The sequence below is a fragment of the Halichoeres trimaculatus genome, unplaced genomic scaffold (genome assembly GCF_033239565.1).
Source record: "Halichoeres trimaculatus isolate MK-OKI-2021-1 unplaced genomic scaffold, fHalTri1.1 fHalTri1_scaffold_5, whole genome shotgun sequence".
In the NCBI taxonomy this organism is placed as follows: domain Eukaryota; kingdom Metazoa; phylum Chordata; class Actinopteri; order Labriformes; family Labridae; genus Halichoeres; species Halichoeres trimaculatus.
The window spans coordinates 12,220,639-12,242,299 of record NW_027437183.1 but is presented as its reverse complement, the minus strand read 5'-3'; the positions used below and the strand labels follow the sequence as shown (position 1 = coordinate 12,242,299).

At 40.3% G+C, this 21,661-nt stretch overlaps 1 protein-coding gene across 1 annotated transcript in view; it reads right to left on the bottom strand.

The window, feature by feature from the left end:
- rasgrf2b (Ras protein-specific guanine nucleotide-releasing factor 2b) overlaps positions 1–21,661 on the bottom strand; it is a 53,409-nt gene that overhangs the window by 15,932 nt on the left and 15,816 nt on the right. Inside the window, exons 3-15 of the mRNA XM_074669970.1 lie at positions 17,439–17,586; positions 11,626–11,715; positions 11,346–11,482; positions 9,746–9,862; positions 9,498–9,577; positions 8,478–8,671; positions 8,268–8,377; positions 8,071–8,189; positions 4,418–4,578; positions 3,864–3,930; positions 3,288–3,424; positions 2,511–2,593; positions 1,944–2,192 (exon numbers count right to left, since the gene is read on the bottom strand). Coding sequence (XP_074526071.1) covers positions 1,944–2,192; positions 2,511–2,593; positions 3,288–3,424; positions 3,864–3,930; positions 4,418–4,578; positions 8,071–8,189; positions 8,268–8,377; positions 8,478–8,671; positions 9,498–9,577; positions 9,746–9,862; positions 11,346–11,482; positions 11,626–11,715; positions 17,439–17,586 — 1,692 coding nt within the window. The remainder of the gene's footprint in view (positions 1–1,943; positions 2,193–2,510; positions 2,594–3,287; positions 3,425–3,863; positions 3,931–4,417; positions 4,579–8,070; positions 8,190–8,267; positions 8,378–8,477; positions 8,672–9,497; positions 9,578–9,745; positions 9,863–11,345; positions 11,483–11,625; positions 11,716–17,438; positions 17,587–21,661) is intronic.

The following is a 21,661-nucleotide window of genomic DNA, read 5'->3' as shown; positions in this document are numbered from 1 at the left end:
CAATTTGAAAACAGCAGCTTATGACCAACCCAGATATTGACCATTAACCAAAAAGAAAACGATAGCGAAAAATGACACAATGAGGCGTTTTAGAGTCTGTGACTTTTGTGCAATAATATGGTTGCACGTGTGAGCCAACACAGACCCTCTAAAAAATAATAAATAGATAATTAAATGTTTTAAATGTTGAGAAGCTTGGGAGAAGTTTGAGATTAATGTTGTCAGTCACATTTTTTATGCAGAGCTCATAGATTATTTGCAATTTTAGATCATTTTCTGGAATGAAATAATTCACTTTACAGGCACAAAAAACAAAGTACAGCTGAGACTAATAGAAAATCCTCCGTTCTGATATCTCTTCATGAGCGAAAGAATTGAAAAGGTGACAGTTGTTACCAAACAGGAACATCAAAGGTATAAATAAAAGTCTTAAGTGATAATTATCTTTTGTAGTTTTGAATTTGGCTTGATGAGAGGGCAAATTTTTGGTGTCACCAAAGATATCAATATATTTTGGAGCACAGAGCAACAGACATTACCATCACAGGTTTAACATCTCTAGTTTGAAATTTGGTCAACAGACAATCTATAAGCATCTTTTGTTATTCAGTGGATGTGGTTCAGAGAACTGTAGAATATTTGACCCAATGGAAACATCGGCTACTGAACCTGAGAGGACATTACAGGTGAAATAAATCTTTTTAGGATAGATATGAGACACCTTAACCACAGCACAACATGAAGCTGTTTGCATGTGCCTGGTTTATGATGCATTTTCATCTTCCATTGACAGTTTCCTCAAGCCTTTCTAAATAGAGCTCTACCTGCACTTGAGACAGGACAATTTTTCTGCCTGAGAAGTTTTATATATGTTAAGCTGGGAATGCACGATATCATCGGCACGATATCGGTATCGGTCGATATTGGCTTAAAAATGAAATATCGGATATCGGCCAACACACCAAATTCCACTGATAAAATAAAACATTAAAATTATGGGCTGAAGCTGCAGATATTTTTTGAAGTTTTTGTGGTTTTGTTTGCACAGTTCAGATTAAGTAATCTTAAGTAATTTGGCTCCAAAGTAAACCATTTTATTCAATTTGGATTAAAATGCTGAACAGTTGCACTTCTTATATGTTCCCTATAAACAGAGGTTATGTTTGGTGACTGTCAATAATGAAACTGGCAAAATTTGCCCTGGTTGTGGCCCACAACTTGTGGGTTATGTTTTCTCAGGAAGACCATCATCCAGCTTTCAAGTAGGATTTATCTTTTGGATTTTTTTTTTGTTTTAAAGCAGTTGTTGTAAATAAATTTAAAGTTTTAAGTATATATTTTTCTTATTTTGTGCAAGAAATTAATATCTCATAACAAATGTGATAGAAGTATGCACCACAATACATAATGCTACTTCAAATACAGAAGAGAGTTGATAATCTCTGCACTTATGTGTGCAGAAAAAGTATTGGTATCGCTATCAACTCAGTGAGTTGTTAAACATCGGCATATCAGATTAAAAATATCTAATATTGTGCATCTTTAGTATAAACAATAAGATAAATGTCTTTTCAATTCAGTCTCAGCCAGATTTAGAAAAGCATGAGAATCCAGAATAATAAAACTCCTTGTGTGACAAACATTTCCTCTCATATGTGCCAAAAACTTGGTTGTTGAAACATCTGCTCTCCTCAACACAAAGCTTTTCATGAGTTCCTGCCTGAATGTATTCAACCTTGTGGACAGAGGTGGGAGCTGCACACTGAGTCCAAAACACTGACCTGGACAGAATGAGGGGGAGGCTTATAAAACACTGCAAATACAATCATTTAACACACATACACATCCCTCTAAATTTCAGACAGATCATAAAAAATGATCTTATCTGCATCTACTCCTGTTTCTTTAGTGAATGCATGTTTAAATGTTGGTTGTGTGATGACCTGATCGGTATGGAAGAGAAGGGCTTCTTATAGATGTCGGCCAGTTTGTCCATGACGACGGTTGCTGTGGTGAAGATCCTGTATGTGTGCAGAAAGGTGTTGAGGAAGTCGATTGAAAGGAAGCGCAGGTCGGTCAGCCTCTCCAGCAGCCGCTCCACGCTGGCGTAACGGATCTGGGGGACCTTGCAGGAGTTGAGCGTCTTGCTGAAGCAAATGTCAACATCATCTTTATGGAGACGCACATCGGATCTGATGGATACACGGGTACACACATACACAAATACACACAACCAAGCATGGGTCAAAATAAGTATAAAAAGGAAATGATTGTGAAAGAAGCTCAGCAAAAATGCACAAAAAGTAAGAGAGAGAAAAATAATAATCAGTATGCTCCAAAGCAGAAGCTTAAAACAGCCTAAATAAATACAAACAAGCAAAATATACAACATACAGCCTAACAATCTAACGCACACCAACACATCTTTGACACAGGTGTGCTACTTTTCAGACTTCAAACTGCACAAAGAGATGCTTTTTTTTTCTCCTCACAAACACAAACATACTTACTTGATCATGTGAGGCACGGTGACTTTAGAGTTCTCCTCAAATACGCTGGTCATCAAGCCATTACAGCGGATATTATCGATACACTACAAGAATGAAGGAGGAGGAAGTGAGAAAATCAAGGGGAAGAATGAGAGTTTGAGAAGCTACAAGGAGGGAAATTTAACGTATGTCAAAGCAACAAAGTCACCTTAGTCTGTATAATTCAATGGCAGGTAGTTTTTATCATTAATGGCTTTTCTGAAGATCATAAGAATAAATCGTCAACTAGACCTGATCAGTGGTGTCTACTGGCATCGCTCTTTGTAAAACTTGTTCGTGCCACTGTTTCAGTCAGGAGTTTCTTGAAATAAAAGAGACTTTGTGTCTCAAAGGGTATATTCTCACAACACAGACTCATTTTGGCAGGAAAATTAACTAAATTGAATTCAAACTGACTTTTTAGCACTCATTTGTTTATCTGAGCCTTTCCCAACGTCCATGAGTTAAATCTCAAGGAACACTGAAGCCACAGTTGACTGTCAATGTTCTTTTTTTTTTTACATCTGATAAAAATGGGTTCAGTGTGACATGCTTGTCATGTGTGGCTGTGTTTGTACAGTACTGAGGCAGCGATCTGCACACACCTCCAGGGAACTGCACCCGTGTCTGTGTTTACTTATCACTAAGCCTCCTCAGTGCCCTGAGGAGATGTGCTCTAGCTATTTGGAGGCTCTTGTTATTCAGTGTTTGTCTGTCTTTGTGTGTGTGTGTGTGTGTGTGTGTGTGTGTGTGTAATACCTGGCTAATATCACTGGTCCACGCTGCCTTCTCCTGCCGTGAAGGAGCCAGTAATACGACTGTGAAAGCAGGAGAGTCTGACGGCTCCACCACCAGTTTGAAGTCCAGTTGGCCGAATACCTGACCGCCTACTTTGGCTGTGTGATAAAAAAACATTAAATGCTTTGGACCGTTCCACAGTCCTCCTTATGATAACGACTGAAAATATACACACACACAAAAACACCCAGGGTTAATTAGGGGGTCCTGCTATCTCCGCTCTTTGCTCCCCTTGGGCTTTAGTGTAAAATTGTGTTTTTCAGACGTGTTTCTTTTTTGTCTGTCTGTTCTATGTGTGTTTCATCAATCTCCCCACTTACTAAATGAATCCTATGATGAAAAAAATTAATGGACCTATGATGTCAAAAGTTTAAACCTTGACATTTAAAGGGGCGAGCATCTGGTATTTAAAGGGCAATAATTTCTGGACCCTCAACACCTGACACCTAATTAACCTCTGTGAGTGCTGAAGGGCTCAAATGAACCAATAAGAGCTGTCTGAATAAACACACTGATTCACAGTCGTAGTGAACTTACACTCCTCATCACTGGCATCCGGTTCCTCGATGAGTGTGCAATCGATCAGGGACAAAACTCCACCTTGCTGCAAGAATACAACAGCAAATACAGTTTATGTTTTATGATCAAACAGTTTATGATCAAATTCAGTTTCCACTGAGATGTGTGCTAAATCTGCTGAAAGTTGTATTATTTTACCATTCAGATGTGACAGATGTGCAATATGTATAATGATTTTTTGGTAATATCATATTTCTGTCTTATAAAAATCTTAATTTTCAGGTGGTGTGTTTCCTTATCAGAGGATAAGCCATACATGAATGGGTTTGACTATGCACACAAGTATTGAAACACCACTCTATACTGATATCCTGTATGTGTCTTCTTGGTGGATTCGTGTACTACGGATGAGTCAAGGCTCAACTCCAAAAACATCCATTTTTTTTCTTTTTTTTTCCTTTTTTTTTCATTTCTTAGGGTCTGTCTTTAGCCCTCCACCAAAACAAAGATTTTTCAGACTTAAGACCACACCTTCCCTGAATAAAGATGAAAGGTTAATAAAATATCTTCACCTTCAGAAGGTGCAGTTTTCCCCCAGAGCTGCGTGTGCAGACGAGGAAGTGTTTGGTGAAGAGGAAGCACTGCCTTTCCCCTTCCTTCTTAAGAGACAGAGAGCCCAGGCGGACTTTGCTCAGCTTCCCTCGCTCAACTGATGGCAACTGGATCAGAGAGCCTGCATGGGGGGCAGGACAGGACCAGGCTTACATTTCATCTCACAAAGCTGACGTTAAGCTGAGGGCTGACTTCACTGGGTGTCTGTAGTTAAACAATTATACATCTGGAAAAGCAACATATCTAAATCACTCATGGTTTTTGAGTGAGCCCCAGGCAGTGGAAAAAGGTGGAAAAGGATCATTAAGACACAGATTAAACAACAATTACTGTTGTGAACACTTCATCCTCTGATCTCTGACAAAACAGCAAGAGGAACTTCATAGTGTGCTTTCCTTTGCAGTCGTAAAGCCATTAGTCTGCAGAAATACACCCTGGACAATTGTATTTGTCCTTAAATGGAAAATGGCTCTGTGATTGCAGGAGATCAGATAGCTTTTTGGAGTGTACCCTGTAACAACTTATACTGATATGGGTTCAATGTCTTGCTCCAGAACAAATCAGGACTTGGATTAGAGCCTTTATGAGACAGACTCTCTCATAAGTTGTTTAAGCAACTACTGATAAAACAGAGTGTGTAAGGGGTTAGGTTTAAGATTAGGTAATGAAGAATGACTTTGTTTTGAGAAGCCTGTTGTTTTTGTTACCATGACCCCATGAATGAGTTCTTGGCTTCTACAAGTTGACCACAGGCAATTTATTTGTCTCTGTTGTAAGAGAATCACAACTTTTTGTATTTTTTGTATCAAAGACAGCGCAGCACAGACTGGCATTTAGTTGCAAAGGACAACCACGACAGATCAGGGTGAGAAAATTCAGCAATTGTAAGGCGATAAGGTCGGACCAGAGCTTGAAAAAGCAATGCCCTCATGAGTCTCCAACCCCCAGAAAAGCTCTCTCGATGTGCAGTCCTTAATTCATCACAGTATTATGGCTGTGTTTGACTGCACAATGCTCCTCATCTTGCCAAAGACACTATCTTAAAGAAGTCTTGTTTCGGCCTTGACTTTTGCCTCCTTCTCTCTTTAGGGGGTTTGCTTTACTGGCTGAGGCTTTACAGGGTGGGCCAGAAAGATTTACCCATCATATATCTCTATTTGTTTCCTTAGCTTTTGTCCTACAAACTTAAAATTTTGTACAGTTTCTCTTAAAAGGCATAGCTTTTGATGTACTTTTGTTCATTTGTTTACTCCCAATGATTGTCGAGTATGGCATCAAAGGGTCAGCGCGACCAGATTGTGGCCTTGAAGGAGGCTGGACTGACAACAATGCAAACATGAAAAAGGTGAATGTTTGTTGTAAGACTGGCTACAATGTCATGAAACGATACAAGGAGACTGGCAATACCACCAGCAAGCCAATCCCTAGAAGAAAACGTTCAGTCTGGGCCAAAAGGGTTGTTAAGATGGTGGAAGAGAATCCAAAGGAATCCTCGCAGGAGCATGAGGACAACAGCAAAGGAAGTGAACATCAGAAGAACTTCACTGAGAAGAATCGTCAAACAGGATCTTGGACTGAAAGCACTAAAAATGCAACCCAGACAACTGATTTCAGCCGCTTCTAAGAAAAAACGGCTTGACAGGGGAAAATGATGCTGCAGGAGATCCAGAGCGCCGCAGACAAAGTCCTGGTTTGGTCTGATGAGAAGATCTTCACCGTTCAGGCAGTGGTCAATTCTCAGAATGACACATAGTGCACAGCACCTACTCGAAGGCTGCAGAACTCATTTTTGTCATCAGAACCCAGCTGGAGTCATGGTGAGGGCTGCTGTTACATCTGATGACTCAAAGTCTCCTTTGGTCTTCATTCAGGAGGGTGTGAAAGTGGACAGCCAGGTGAACCTTCAAATGCTTGAAGAAAATGTGTTGCCTTGATGTACCAATGCGTTTGGAAACCAGTGTGTCTTCATAAAAGATGGTGCACCAGCTCACACATCTAATGTCACACAGGCCTGGTGCAAGCAGAACTTTCCTGGCTTCTGGGACAAGAACATGTGGCCTCCGTCAAGTCCGGACATCAATCCAATAGACTTTGCGATCTGGTTTATCCTGATGAGGGAGGTCTCAAGCAGTGGCGATTGCTCTAAGACTGCAAGGGAAGCTCAGCTTTCCCTAAAATGTCCCCAAAAAAGTGGTGATATGTACTGCTGTGTGTACATTTCATTGACAAAATATTCTCTAGAATTACTTCATCTTCTGAATCAGCTACCTATCACAGGTAACTGGCTCCACCTCCTTCTCATTTAGTGTCGCAGTGTCTCAGTGCTTTAACACAGTCGGACGCTGGGCGTCCTCTGACTTCAGCGGGGAAGTGTAAAGTGGGTTGTTCCACGGTGGAAACTGGACGGTCATTGGATAAACACTGGGCTTTGTCCCGCCCATCGGATGCTCAGCGTCTCTGGGGGTCTATGAGGCAGTGGGCTGGCCTGGACGCTCTGCTTCTGCATGATGATTGGATGATCTGTCTGAGGCCAAATCCCTTTTTGATTGACAGTGAAATGAGCCAGTCAGCGATCTCGAAGTATAACTCTCCACCGGAGCATCTTCTCAGTTCTACATTTACTTGTTCTGGACTGATCCGGAGGCTTTATCGATCCCCAGCGAATTTACCTTTCTTAAAAACGACGAGCGTTGTGTTTAAAGATTCTCTCTCTTTTCACCAATAAGCAGCTACAGCTACAGCTGCGAAGCTTCTCCCCCTGTCACTCACACTTACAGCCTGTCGTAATCTCACGTAGCAGCTCCAGCTGCTAACAAACTGACACGGAGGGTAGAAATTAAGTTTAAATAAATAAACAAATTTATGATGTAGGCCTGAAAACAGTGAGCTTCCCCTCCTTGAATGACCAGCAGCCACCACTGGTCTCAAGAGTATCTCACAGCAGTGTCACCGCTTAGAAGACAGCTCTGATGAAGTCATGGTCAAAACTTGATGCGTAGACAGTGCCAGGTTGTCTCCAGGCTATGATAAAGGCAAAGGGTGGCGATATTGAGATGTAAATCTTTTTGGTGACAGAGAATAAAGTACAGAAACTGTGTTCAATGTTTGTAATGTTTGTCTGCAAGCAGTTTTGGATAGTGCGGAAAAAACGATGGGTATATTTTTCTGGCTCACCCTGTAGTAGTGACTTTATAATTTAATCCTTTTCACATTGTAGAATCACTCTCTCAAAAGGCTTTCCTTCATAGTCTGTGGACACTGACATCACACCTCAGAAGTGTAGCCTTCTCTACCAAAATCAACTTTTCACAGCTAAGAGTGCTGAGAATATTGTCATTCAAATCAAAAACTTTCCCAGAAATCATTTTTTCTTATCAATCACTCTTTTTCACATTTATTGGAGAGCTTGTGTCAACTTGTTTCCCCCAGCAAAGCTTACAGAGCTAAACCTTTAAAGCTAAAGTCATGATTCAGTGCCTGAGCTCTGCTAAGGTGACATGTCAGTGCTCTCAGATCAAAAAGTTGAGAGGCAGGAGGGTCTTACTGTCAGGAAAAATCACCCAGAGCTTAACTCTTGGGTGAGCAATAATGTGAGCTGGTAGTTTAGACTCACCCTGCCTGACGAAGGTCTGGCTTGTGTCAAGCAGGATGTCACATCCTTCCACAATCATCCGCTCTATGGCCAGGTTCTTCCGGATGTTTTCTGTGTCACTCACCTCATCATGCATCACTCTACAAAACAAACACACCTGTTATTCATGAGCTTAGAATCGTAATGTCATGAAAATGTATTTACTCAGACAGCTTTACCTGGACAGCTCCTCTAACTTGGACTTGGCAAATTCAAGACTCTTGCGCTCCACATGCTCATGAGGAGTGTGTGCGAGTAACTCATGCAAGGTGATGATGTATCGAGGGATCTTAAAGGAGAGAAGAACATTTAAACATCTGAGTTAAATCACAAAAGATGGAGGCTTCGTTAAGATGGATGAACAGGTGATACACAAGTCTGAGATCTACCTGGAACATGGGGTAGGTGAGGAAAGTCTCAAGCATCCTCCCCTCACAGGCGGCGTTAGACTCGTACTGTTTCAGCAGCTTGTCAAAGTCTCTGTTCTGCTTACAGTTGGCTAAAACCTGCAGGCTGTACTGATGGTTGCGCACAAACTCCTGGTAGATGTTCAGCATAGGCAGCAGGATGTCAAAGAGGTCGGCTAAAAACAGAAACACAAACAACAAATCAAGGAGGCAAATTACAAGCATCTGATAGCTCCTTCATAAATATCTTCGACACAACATCTGGTTCATTGTGGCTTTGTATGATCTTGTTTTTCTATTATCAGTTTCTTCCTCATCAAACAACCTTTGGGCTTTTAAAACCATGCATGAGAGAACAAAACAGATTTTAAAACCATAGATGGGACACATATGACAGCTCCTCCTCATCTGTCATTATTTGTCTACAGTGAGAAACACGTGGCTCTTAAAATTGGTTTGCTCTGAAGCATATTGTTGGTAAGAAACTACATTCAGCGTGAGCCTGAAGCAAATATTCAGATAAGAGTGACGTCTGATCAGTCAGTCCTCGTCTATTTGAATTTGTCACAAGTAATTTGCTGTCGTGTCTTTCAGCAGTCTGTTTCCTAGGTGATGCTTATCTGTCGAGGAGGTTGCTGTTTTGGGAGGGGGTTTGTGGGAGGCCTTCTGCTCTGTGCGGTCATTGTCTGTCAAGACAATGAGTGTGCTCGGTGCAGATTGAGATATGGAAATGAGCATTTGCACAAGCGTGTGTGTGTGTGTGTGTGTGTGTGTGTGTGTGTGTGTGTGTGTGTGTGTGTGTGTGTGTGTGTGTGTGTGTGTGTGTGTGTATGTGTGTGAGCAGGACAGTGAGACGTCAGGGCTGACGTTTGAATGAGACAAAGTGGATGTGGAGGGTGACTGAAAACCTGACCTTGATTTCAGTGAGTGGCTGCAGAGCGTACACACACACACCTTTTATCTGTGTATGTGTGTTTTTTAAGAGGTTAGGTAACAACTCACCCAGCACCAAAGTTGGCCAGTTGGCTATCCTCGCCTTCAAGCCTTGATGGAAGATCTCGTGCAGGAACATAATGGTCTCACTGAAAGCACATCGTAAACACTGTTTAAACAAATGATAACAGGTTTATTTATTTTTCTTTAAATCATCAGCAGGGCCTTTTGCTGCCCTCTCCTCCACCAAGAAACACTGGAAGGATTTACTTCAAAAGGAGAGAAATTCTGATTAACACACAGAGAGAAGTATGTACCTGTTGAGGAAGATGCTGCTGACGTCGTCGTGGCTGATGGGAGGTTTTTTGGAGCTGGCAGCCATCCTCAGAGGTCTGAGGAAACAGTTGACCAGGATGTAGAGCTGGTGGACGTACCTGTCGTCGCACACATGAAAAACAAGCTCAAAACATTGATTGTCTCCAGATTCACCTTGAAAACATAGACACACTGCAAAAAATGAAATCTTATCAATTGTTTTTGTCTTTTTTAAAGTAAAAATTATATAATGATATGAGCCCCATTCAACTTATCGGTCCAGAAAAATGTAAACATGCAAAAATAATCTGCCAATGGAACAAGAAAAATGTAATATCTCAGTAAGAGTCACTTTTTCTCTTGTTCCATTGGCAGATTTCTTTTTCAACTTGTTACAAATAATTCAGACCTCATTTTTGTCTTTAAATAACTTGAAACAAGACATTTTTCTTGACTTGTCAGGTGAATGTGGCTCATATTAAGGCTGTATTCAGACCAGAAAAGTCCTTTGGTCCACTTGTTTGGTCCAGACCAAAAGCAGACTTTATTTTTTTTGTTTGGTGCGGTTCTTATTCAGATTGTACTTTTTGCAAGTGGACTATATTCTGTAAACACATCCACATGTGTGACGATCAGTGCTCTCATTGGACAGCGCTGACAAAGGGTGGCACACAGAGTTCAGACCCGGAAATGGAGATAAACATGGAAGTCCTACATGCCGCTCTCCTGGTCTGTGTGTTTGTGCTCTTATTAGAGCTGCAAAATCATTTTCAGTTTCAAGAGCAGCTCCTTCAAAGCAGGCTTAACAACACTGTTTTAAATTTGGAACAGCGAAGACGAATGTGCGCAGAAAGGAGACGCTATGCTCTGTGTGTCCTGACCCACAACATGCTAGCAACAGCGTGGCTAAACAGAAGACGGAGGATCAGGTATGAACTACTGAAAAACTGTCGTAATCCCAACACATTAAAACCTACTGTATCTGAAGGCTGTAGACTGAAAAAGGAAGTCTGTTTTTAGGACTATAGAGCAGTATTTTCTGAAACATAGAAACCTGGAGTTCCAGGAAGCAGCACTTAACTAATCTTACGGTTTCAGTAGGAATAGGCCGATTAATTAAAAGCATTTAGAAAAAGCAGATATTGACCACTGTCTGTGCTTGTTGGGCGGATTTTAAAACAAATGTGTGCAGACATTGGCACCAGCACCAACCACTGCACCACCATGCAGTATGCAGAAAAATGCATTTCAATATCCTTTCTGGCATGTTCATCAGCTGTGTTATGAAATCTATTGCATAACCCAACGCTATTTTGTATTTCATGAATTAATTAAAAATTAATCTAAAGCATGTTTCTGGATAAAATAACCACTAGTTATCAGTATTGAGATAGAGTATAGTCATACTATTACTTCAGTACACTCAGAAATACTTATCAAGATTATCTAAATGATCTAATATAATCTTCATTGATAGTCCACAGTAACACACAGTATTAAAAGCATCCTTTCGTGAGCCTTATCCACAGTAATTAAGATTCTTATCAAGCAGGAAAGCTTTACAGTCTTTTCTGCTACTGCAGGCACAATATGTTTGCATACTCTGTCTCCGCCTCCACCATGTTGAAGACTATCTGATTCCTCTTCCTCATGCTCTCAGCGTGAGGGGAGCAGATGTAGTCCTGAACAATGATCTTCCACTTCCTCCGACAGAGCCAGCCCCGCATGAAGCTCTGCACCTGAGGGGAAACAAACAAAGGAGCTTAGAAAAAGACATATACAAAGAGCAAACATAATGTGAGTACACACACACACACATACACACACACAACTGCAGATACAGAGAAGAAGGAACACAAAGAAAAACTGGTGAAATATTTACCTTTTTGATCTTCTTGATATCTGGGTCTTCGTTTTCATGGTTGACATGGTAAGGCCGCATTCGCTCTTTAGTTTTGTTCAGAGCTACAATCTTTGAAGAGAAATTTGGACACACAGAAAAGAAGCACAATAAGTGGTGAAAAGTTATAAGATTGTTTCACAGTAAATAGTTGCTGCAAAGTACTGAGGGTATATTCCTAAAGGGACTTCCAGACATTCATGTGAATGTTGTTTCAGTGATAGTCAACGTGTTGTCAGTGATCCGTTGGTGTCAGAATGGAGATTGGAAACAGGCTTCCTCGTCTTTGACAATCTCATTCACAAAGAGAGAAGGTCAACGGAGGGGGAGGGGTTGTATCAGCAGGTGATGGTACATGAATGAAATTAGGCTTGTATAATCATCTGCAGCAGAATCTCAATTTATGCAACGACTAGGAGTTCACCAATCACAATTTTCTGGCCGATCACCGATCTTTAAAAAGTCTGACCTGCCAATACTGATTTGGGCCGATACCAATTTTTATTTTTTTACTGATAGCATATACCTTCAATGTTCCAATCTTATTTTATTGAAAATCATTGAACAATACCTGTGAATCAATAAAATCTTTATGTTTTAACTTAAACAACCAATAAAGTGATCTGAGTTTTAGGTCTTGCAGCAAAAAGCAACAAAGGCTGTCAAACCTTCCCGGAGGTACATCTGATCAGTTTTATATGTAAGGATGGGCCGATCACCAATCCCTGATCACTGATCACTGTTCCCCCAAAATGAAAGGTCCCATATTACGCAAAAATCACTTAATTCAGTCTTTTAGTGAAATTTGTGGGTATTTGGCTTTCCTCCTAGCCCACAAAACGTGATATTTAATGACCTAACCTGTACTTAGTAGTGCTTGTGAATGTAAAATCCTGACTTAAAATGAGCTGTTTGGAATTTAGGGATTTGCCGACATCAGCGATTCCCTTTTTTGACCAATCAGGCGCAAGTCTGACCTGATTGGTCCACCGGAGCAGATACCCTCAACCCCCTCCCCACCCACTCCTCTCCCCACAGCTGGAGATAAATCAATCCAGCAGCAGGGAGGAGAATGCTGAAGTTGAAGAGCCATCACTGCTTTGTTATTGGCTGTAAACCGCCACATAGTTCCATGCATAAGCTTCCCATCTTGGAAGAAAACAAGACTAAGTGGCAAGAGTTCATTTATCAAGGAAATGTGCCAGCTACACCATCAGCCAACAAACCTCAGACCCTGGAAATGTGAGTATTTTAAATGCTGTGTGCTGTGGAGCAGATGTAAGAGCTTTTCCTCAGTGTTCCCCCTGTCTCTGTGTTAGCTTTAGGATGCTAACTTTAGCTGCAGTTAGCCTGTTGTTTTAGCCTGTAATGTTACAGTTAACAAGCTTCGCTGTTTTCTTAACATTGAGCACTCGGAGCTCGGTAGCCATGGTTACATGGCGCCGCTCTCAGTGATGCAGAAGAGCGAGGCAGTATCAGCGGTGGCTCATTTACATATGAAGGCCACGCCCACTAAATTAAACCGTTCTGAACAGAGGGGCTATGAGAGCCTGAAAACAATGCTGCTGTGCTTGATTTCTTGGCTTTTTGGACCAAAACATGTTACTACCATTTCATGAAGACATCAGTCATCCATATTAAACTGCAAAAAAGGAGCATAATATCGGAAATAGGCAGCGATCAGTGCATGTCTAATGACGATCCTATCAAAGTTTGCACCAGCTCTCCTCAAACAGCACAGGCAGGTTGGTTATTAGACATTGGACATTTGTTCCCTGGAGGTAAAACAAGAGCTACACAAAACAAACATAATGTCATCGTTCAGGCTTGAAAAACTGAGGCACACACCAGAGGCATCACAGAGGTGGGCAGATGCCAAACTCAAAATGTTATAAAGCAGTGGAAATAAACTCTTACTTCAGATTGTAAACCTAATAATAGAAATGACCACCTCTCTGAAAACAACAGAGATGACTGATGTCAAACACACAGAGCTGGTAAAAGGTTTTTCTTGGCAACACTATCCTCTGTGAAAAAAAAACACAGCCTGCTCTCGTACTATATTACCTTCAGGCCTCCTGACAACATCAGTTTCTCTCAGATGGAGAAAAAGCATGAAGGATGAAGCCAAAGCCATTTCCAGCCCCACACTCTCATCTTCATTTTAGTCTTCACTAGCACTATCATGCAAATGGCAGGAGGAGAGGAGCCAGTCTGCCAACTGCTGACAGTTACAGTGGCTAGTTGGTTTAATTATTCATAAACAGAAAGCAACACACACAAAAACAAACAAACAAGAGTATGGCTTTAATGAGATGGATCACCAACTGCACACAAGCTCTCAAAGACTAATCCCTTTTTCATGAGCAGCCTCATTACGCAGGCAGATGTTTCCTAATATAAAATGCTTTTGGTTTGCATTTTCATTATCAACAGGGCTCACTGTGTCCTGCCAATGAGAGATGATCACAGAGTGAAGGGAAGGAGTAGCCCCATACACACACACACACAAACACACACACTTGTTGCTCTGAGCGAGAATTGACAGCAGCACGAGACGCTTACCCATTAAACAGTGTTACGTCTTTCAAAAGATCAAACTGGGCTGTACAAGTGATCCATATGTACAAGTCATTATAAACACTGATGAGCTGAGACAGAATTAGAGCAACAATAGAAGTGTGATGCATGGCGATATCAGGAGCTGGACAAACAAACCCAAAACACAAACTTGTTTTCCTGAGGCTACCAACAGTGCTGGCCAGATTTCAGCTTAAATCAAACACCTGCACATTATGAAAACACAGTGCAGGGCCTTCAGGAAAACAAACAAAAACAGCATGTGTGGTGGAATCTCTCCTTTTCTTCTGGTAAAACAAGAGACTTTATCTGGATTCTGAATTGAGAAACACTTAACACACATTACGTCTGGCAGCATGGATTCAATCTGTAGATAAATATTTAACAAAAATCAAGCTTTTATCTATATCATACGGTGGCACTGAGATCCCACCATGCTGTAGCTTAAGAAAACACATGCAAAAAGACAAAACACAAGCAAATTGAGGTAACATCTTCATCATTTTGACAACACGTGCACAGCATTTAGAAAACACGCTGCAAAGACCACAACAAAACAGAAGTGTTTCCGGAGGACACTTAAAAGTGATGCATTGTCCAGACACGCTTATTGTTGACGCAGATTTTCAGTCACAGCTCTATTATGCTTCTCTTTCCATCAGTTGTGCTGGAAAATGAGGTATAAAGTATGTGTTTTTGATTTATTACCTCCGCTAAGGAGGTTGTGTGTTTGGGAGAGTTTGTTTGTTTGTCTGTGAACAACATAACTCAAAAAGTAACAAACAGATCTTGATAAAATTTTCAGGAAATGTTTAAAATAAGATAAGGAAGAAGTGATTAAATTTTGGAGGTGATCTGGATCAACATCTGGATGCAGGATTTTTTAAAAGGATTCTTTTTCATTATGAGATAGGGCTGTTTTCACCATATCTGTATATAACTCCACGATAAATGGTCAGATTGCTTAGCAAAACAATACAAGACAAGACAAGGTCACAATCATTTCTGACAGATGTAAAAGTACGATCCAGATCCTGGCAATATTCTGGATACTAGGATCCAGAAAATGAAATATGTAGTGGGTCATCATATTTTTCAACACTGTCAGGTAACAAATTATCGTACAAACCTGCAACTAACACCAAATTGTAGCAGACAGTCAGCTGAAAGGGAGTATAACATTAAAGTAGGACTAAAGTGTTGTGTGACAATCACAATATGCTTTGCGGAGATCTGCGCTCTCTGAGTGCTTTTCTAGTCTAACATTGTATTAGAGTATGTGTAAAAGAGCTGTGACTGAAAATCTTTGTCAACAACAAGCATATCTGGACATGTGCATCACTTTTAAGTGTCCTCTTAAAACACTTCTGTAGTGTTATGGTCTTTGCAGCATGTTTATTAGATCCTGCACACTTGTTTTTAATTTGATGAAGATGTTGCTTGTGTTTTGTCTTTTTGCATGTGTTTTCTTAAGTTGCAGTGCTGTGAGCTTTCAGGGCCACCATAATATCCTGATGTGGGAAGTCATAAACATGTTTCCCTTCTCTGGACAGTGATGTCAGGATCAGGGCTGAACTTTCATTTCTCTTCAGTGTTATTGATCAAATTTACCTAAACCAACAATCAATAACCAGCTGTTGTTTGTGTAACAGAGGTTTGTTAATTAGTTCTGATAAATAATGCTGTCAAGGTTAGTTGTGCTTCTCTGTGTTAGCGTGAAAGCCTGATTTATCGTGCTGTGACGGCAGAACAGAAAGGTGTTGCGTTCGATAAGCATAATGGTTTGGCAGCTGTTTGTTAAGATGTTGATGTGCTGTCTGGAGCTTCTCCTCCCACGTCCAGGAGTGAGTATCATTCACACCTACTCCTCCACCATCATACAAGACACATATACACATGCACAAACACACAGGCAGCATGCACGCACACACAGCTCAAGGTTTATGCACATATTGTTTACAGGTTTACTTATACACGTGTTTGTTCTTGGGTCCCTATACAAATGATTCATGGCAGGGGGGACTTTGCAAACAAGTGGGCATGCTCATGAGTGAGTGAGGGACTGATGAAAAGACTGGCATGCATGCTGTTAAGAAGCTACAAAGTAAACACATTTATGTGAAAAATAATGAAAACATCTCTTTGTAAAGTACTAACTAAAAGCAGAGTCAATGAGGACTGTTTTTTTTAACACATTCATGGATTACAAGACAGCTTTGGGGACAGTGTTGACTAAGAAAACACAAAAAGCACCATGAGAATAATATAAAAATTGTAGGAATATTACTGTTTTTGACAATTTAAATGGTGCATTATGGGCTGTGTGATGTCAAGACGAAGGTCAAGAGTACAGAACAGGATAGAGATCACTGAGAAAATGTTTTTTAAGGTTAGGACAGTACAAAAAACCTCCTCTCCTAGACATTATTCTTTTAATTATGACTTTAGAGCCAGAATTCTGAGAAAAAAAATGTGAATAATTTACTGATTTCCTCAGAATTGTGACTTGGAAGTCAGAAAAAAAGGTTTAACCCATCTTGTTTTGTTTTGTTCTGTCTTTTTTTCTGGCCTAGTACCCTATTTTTAGAACATATCTACTTGTTTTCACCTTACATATCCATTCCCCTCAAGGATCATTTGATTGAATCAAGAGAAGGTATATTTTTCCACAAAATTAAACCTCTGCAAGACATTTAACTTTGAATCAAATCACGTTAGGGATACTTGGATATCGGATAAGGATAATAATGTGCTCTCATATTCCACTGTTTTGAGTTTCATTCAAAGTTGTTCTGGTTATGAAATCAATTTTCTGACACAAGGGTTTGCTCACCTGTGTCTAGGGCACATTTTATTAAAACTAACCACAGAGTGTTGTGAAGAATAATAAATGCAAAGACCTTCAAAAACAGCAAAAGTCTGTTTTAGAGAACACGATAAAGTCATCCACAAATTCGCTTTTTCTTCCAACGCTCATACCAGGCTTTTTGTCTCCTGAGTTACGTGAAACACACTCACATTTGCTGGCTTTTGTCTTGTGCATCCTGTTTTGTATACAGATGCATTGTTTCCTTGGTGTACGCAATCTGAAGCCCACACAAGAGAAGCAATCACTGAACACAGAAGCATTAAACGGCTGTGGCTCTAATACAAGATGGATGTAGATCTTGAAGAGTGTATGCAGATGTGATTGTGTGTACACATGGATACGGTACCTCTGCTTTGAGCCTCTCGATTTCTGTGTCCTGATCTTCTAGCTGGGTGCGCAGCTGATTGGCAGCCACCTTTTCCGTCTCCACAATCTGCACGAGGTGGATGTATTTCTGCATCAGGACCTCTCGTTCAATGATGATGTCCGAGTAACTGAAGAGTGAGACAAATCCAGAAACACGCAAAGACGTCTAGTAAAGACTATATCACAAACTTGTCTGAATTGAACCCCGTGCAAAAATATTTATACTTTTTGCTGTCTTCTATGAACTTTTTTTTCAAATAAGGAGCAAAAAAAAAAGGTTTTCAAATGGCAATTAAAATAAATGCCCAGCATTGATTGAAATTGTTCTCCATGTGTGACCATTTGAAATCTTAGAGCCCCTGAAAATACCAGCGGGCAAACCCCTCACTGTGAGCAACAGGCTCCTGACAAGCACATAATCCTCAGCCAGAGTTAGAACACCGTGGTTATTTCACAAGATATTTCTGGTGCTCAGTTGACACAAGCGACATCATGTTTTTCAGGCAATTTCAAGAAACCCTGCAGCGTGATTAACATTTGAATAAAGATCTCGAGAAGCTTTTGTCATTTGCAAATTAATTTGACTAAAAGTACCACCACAGTCTGGATGGAGCAGGTTAGACCTTTTATGTTAATGCAAACTCAACAGAAATGACCAAAACAACACTATTTAGGCTTCAGGCATCTGGGCTAATATTAGAATTAAAGTGCAGGTGTTATTGTTAACATTCTAACAATGCCCTGACAATGACTCTTAAATTGAAGCAGCTAAATGGAAGTCATGCAGTCCTCATTAATACTATTATTCACACTACTGAGCTTTGCCTGCTGTGAAATGTCCAAATGTCTTCTGCAGAAAAAAAAAACTTCTATTCACTCTCCTCCCCACACCTCCACAGCTGATTTTTCCATTACTTGAGCTGAAGTTTAGTCAGAAACACTCTCATCTTAGATTTTAACCATTTATGTCCAAATAGAATTACAGTTATAGTTTGTGTTACGGGCTTTGCTTTACAGCATGCAAAATCAGCAGTGTGTGGATGGCATAGGTGTAGCAGGAATTAGTGAGAGGCAAGTCTCTAAATAAACCACCAAATTAGCACTGAAATTTTATCAATGTTTTTGTCTTACTTTAAGTAAAAATTGTCTTGGTATGAGCCAAATTCAACTGGTCAGTCCAGAAAAATGTCTTGTATTGAGTTAATTCATGACAAAAATTAGGTCTGAATTGCTTGTTAAAAGTAAAAAAAAAAGTCTGCCAATGGAACAAGAAAAAAATGCTCCAAAATTTGCTTAGAACTGGAATAATGTCTTGATACAAGTAACTTTTCTCTTTTTGTTCCATTGACACATTTTTTTCCACGTTACAATCAATTCAGAACTCATTTTTGTCTTTAAATAACTGGAAATAAGGCATTTTTATGGACTGGTCAGGCAAATGTGGCTCATATTTAGTCCAAAGGGCATTTTCTTTTCCCAGTGTGGTTGAGTGGAGTTGGAAACAATGATTCAAACAACAACCTGTCAGCTGATAACAGCTGGACGTATGACTTCCCTAACCTGCAAAAGCTTATACAAGCTTCATGTGTCTGCACATGCATCTGTGATTCTTTGTTGGGTAGTTTTTACAAACATGGCACCCCTCTCATGAGCTTTGCTTCACTGTCGACGCGATTTTTCAAAAGACAGAGGTTTCATTGTTCAGTAAATGGAAAGGCAAAATGGGGTCTATTAGAAACTGGGGGTTCAATCCAGGGTCCACATGCCTTGCCAAGTAAGAAACTTAACCCCACAGCTACCCCTGGTGCTGTGCCATTGATAATTAGCAAATACTTATACTAGTAGCCACTTCGAAAAATGTATAAGTGTGAGTGGATAAACTGGTGAATTTGACATGAAATGTTAGAGTACTATAATGTACAGTGGCTGGTGGGTGTTGATTTGCAAAAGCCTCAGCACAAATGCAAGAGCAAAAACATGAATGCAAAAGCCACAACATGAATGCTAAAGCTGCAACACTAATGCAAATATAAGTAGAGCCACAAAGGTAGCTAAAAAGGTTGGTCATCCCAACAGACACAGAAAAGTTGCGAAAGTAAGTAAATGACTATGATAAACTAGAAGGTGTCCTCAGCTCAGGCCTCGGACCCTAATAAAGCTTTGTAGGGATCTCACCTTGTAACATCCTTCATAGTACTTGTGTTTTTTTATTTACCCGAAAAATATGTCATCTTACATTCAGCTTTGTGAATCAATAAGGTTAGCATTAAAGCTATATTTATCATAGCTGAAGGTAAATAAACAGAAAACAATTATTTCTTTACTTTCACAACTTTTCTGTGTCTATTAGAATAATTGTCCTCTTGACTTCCATTGAGGCTGCACTTGCGTTGTGTTGTAGCTTTTGTGTTTGTGTTGTGGTGTTTGCATTAGTGTTGTTGCTTTTGAAAATCGGCTGACACCTACCGGCCATCATTATAAAGGATCAAAGAAAGCACTTTATAAATACAGTCCATTTACCATTCACGTGGGTCTAGAAATAGTGGGTGCTGTTGTATGTTGTGCAGATTGTAAAGCCTGATAAGAAAAACGCTGGTTTGCTGTTTTGGATAACAAATATAGGATGACTAGCTTCAATAAATAGTTTGGGCAACAAAATTAATAATTTCAGATCAAATATGAAGGAATTACACATGGAAAAAGAAGCAGCCAATGAGTTTAGATGGCATGCCTTACACCACTTGGAGGCGTACTTTTTCCTTAACTAAACTCTCCAATGAAATTTATTTTAAAGGTCCCATTTTGTACAAAAATCACTTAATTAAGTCTTTTAGTGAAATTTTTGGGTCTTTGGCTTTCCTCTCAGCCCACAAAATGTGACACTTAATGACAAAACCTGTACTTAGTAGTGCTTGTGAATGTAAAATCCTGACCTAAAACAAGCTGTTTGGATTTGGGGGATTTGCCAACGTCAGCGATTCCCCTTTTTGACCAATAAGGAGCAAGTCTGACCTGATTGGTCCACCGGGGCAGATACCCCTGAACCTCCTCCCCACCCACTCTTCTCCCCGCTGCATCAGCTGTAAACAGACACATAGTTCCATGCACAAGCTTCTCATCTCGGAGGAAGTCAAGTCTACGTGGCTAGAGTTCATTTATCAAGGAAATGTTCCAGCTACACTCAGTAAAACTGTGCATGTGTGTGCTAGTCACTACGGCCAACTGCTTTTCCAACTTTGGGCAGTACAACAGAGGGCTAGCGAACAGACTGGTCCTGAATCCAGGTGCATTACCAACCATCCGCCAACAAACCTTGGACCCTGGAAATGTGAGTATTTTAAATGCTGTGTGCTGTGGAGCAGATGTAAGAGATTTTCCTCAGTGTCCCCCCTGTCTCTGTGTTATCTTGAGGATGCTAACTTTAGCTGCTGTTAGCATGTTGTTTTAGCCTGTAATGTTATGGTAAACGAGCTTCGCTGTTTTTGAAACATTGTGCACTCGGAGCTCATAGCGCCGCTCTCAGTGATGCAGAAGAGTGGGGCAGTATCAGCTGTGGCTCATTTACATTTGAAGGCCACGCCCACTAAATCAGACCGTTCTGAACAGAGGGGCTATGAGAGCCTGGAAACAATGCTGCTGTGCTTGATTTATTGGCTTATTGGACCAAAACATGTTACTACCATTTCATGAAGACATCAATGATCCATATTAATCTGCAGAAAAGGAGCATAATATGGGACCTTTAACTAAAGTTTCCAATGTAATTTAATTTAACACAATAAGTGACTTCGTGGAGCAATCTAAAGCTTTTATTGTTATGTCTCGTCTCATATGTTAACTCACATCCTTAGTTCAGTGTGATATTTTGTTGTCCTGTCTGGTTTTTATGTTGTAGTAATGGCTCTCCTCTTGTTTCAGATTACTTCACTTCCTGTCCTGGTGTGTTTCCCGCTCTTGTGATTGTTGACCCCGCCCTCATTGTCTCCACCTGTGGCTCATTACCTCTTGTATATATAGTCTGCGTCTCCCTTTGTCCTGTGTCTGTTTGTCTTGTCATGCCAGATAATTTTTGCTGTTGTATCACGTAGAGAATTTTGTTTCCAAGTGTGTTTAGGCCAGGCTCTCCTGTGATTTTCAGTTTTGTGGTTTTCCAGCACCTGCTGAGGTTTTTGTTCATTTTTTTGTTATATACATCTTTTTGTA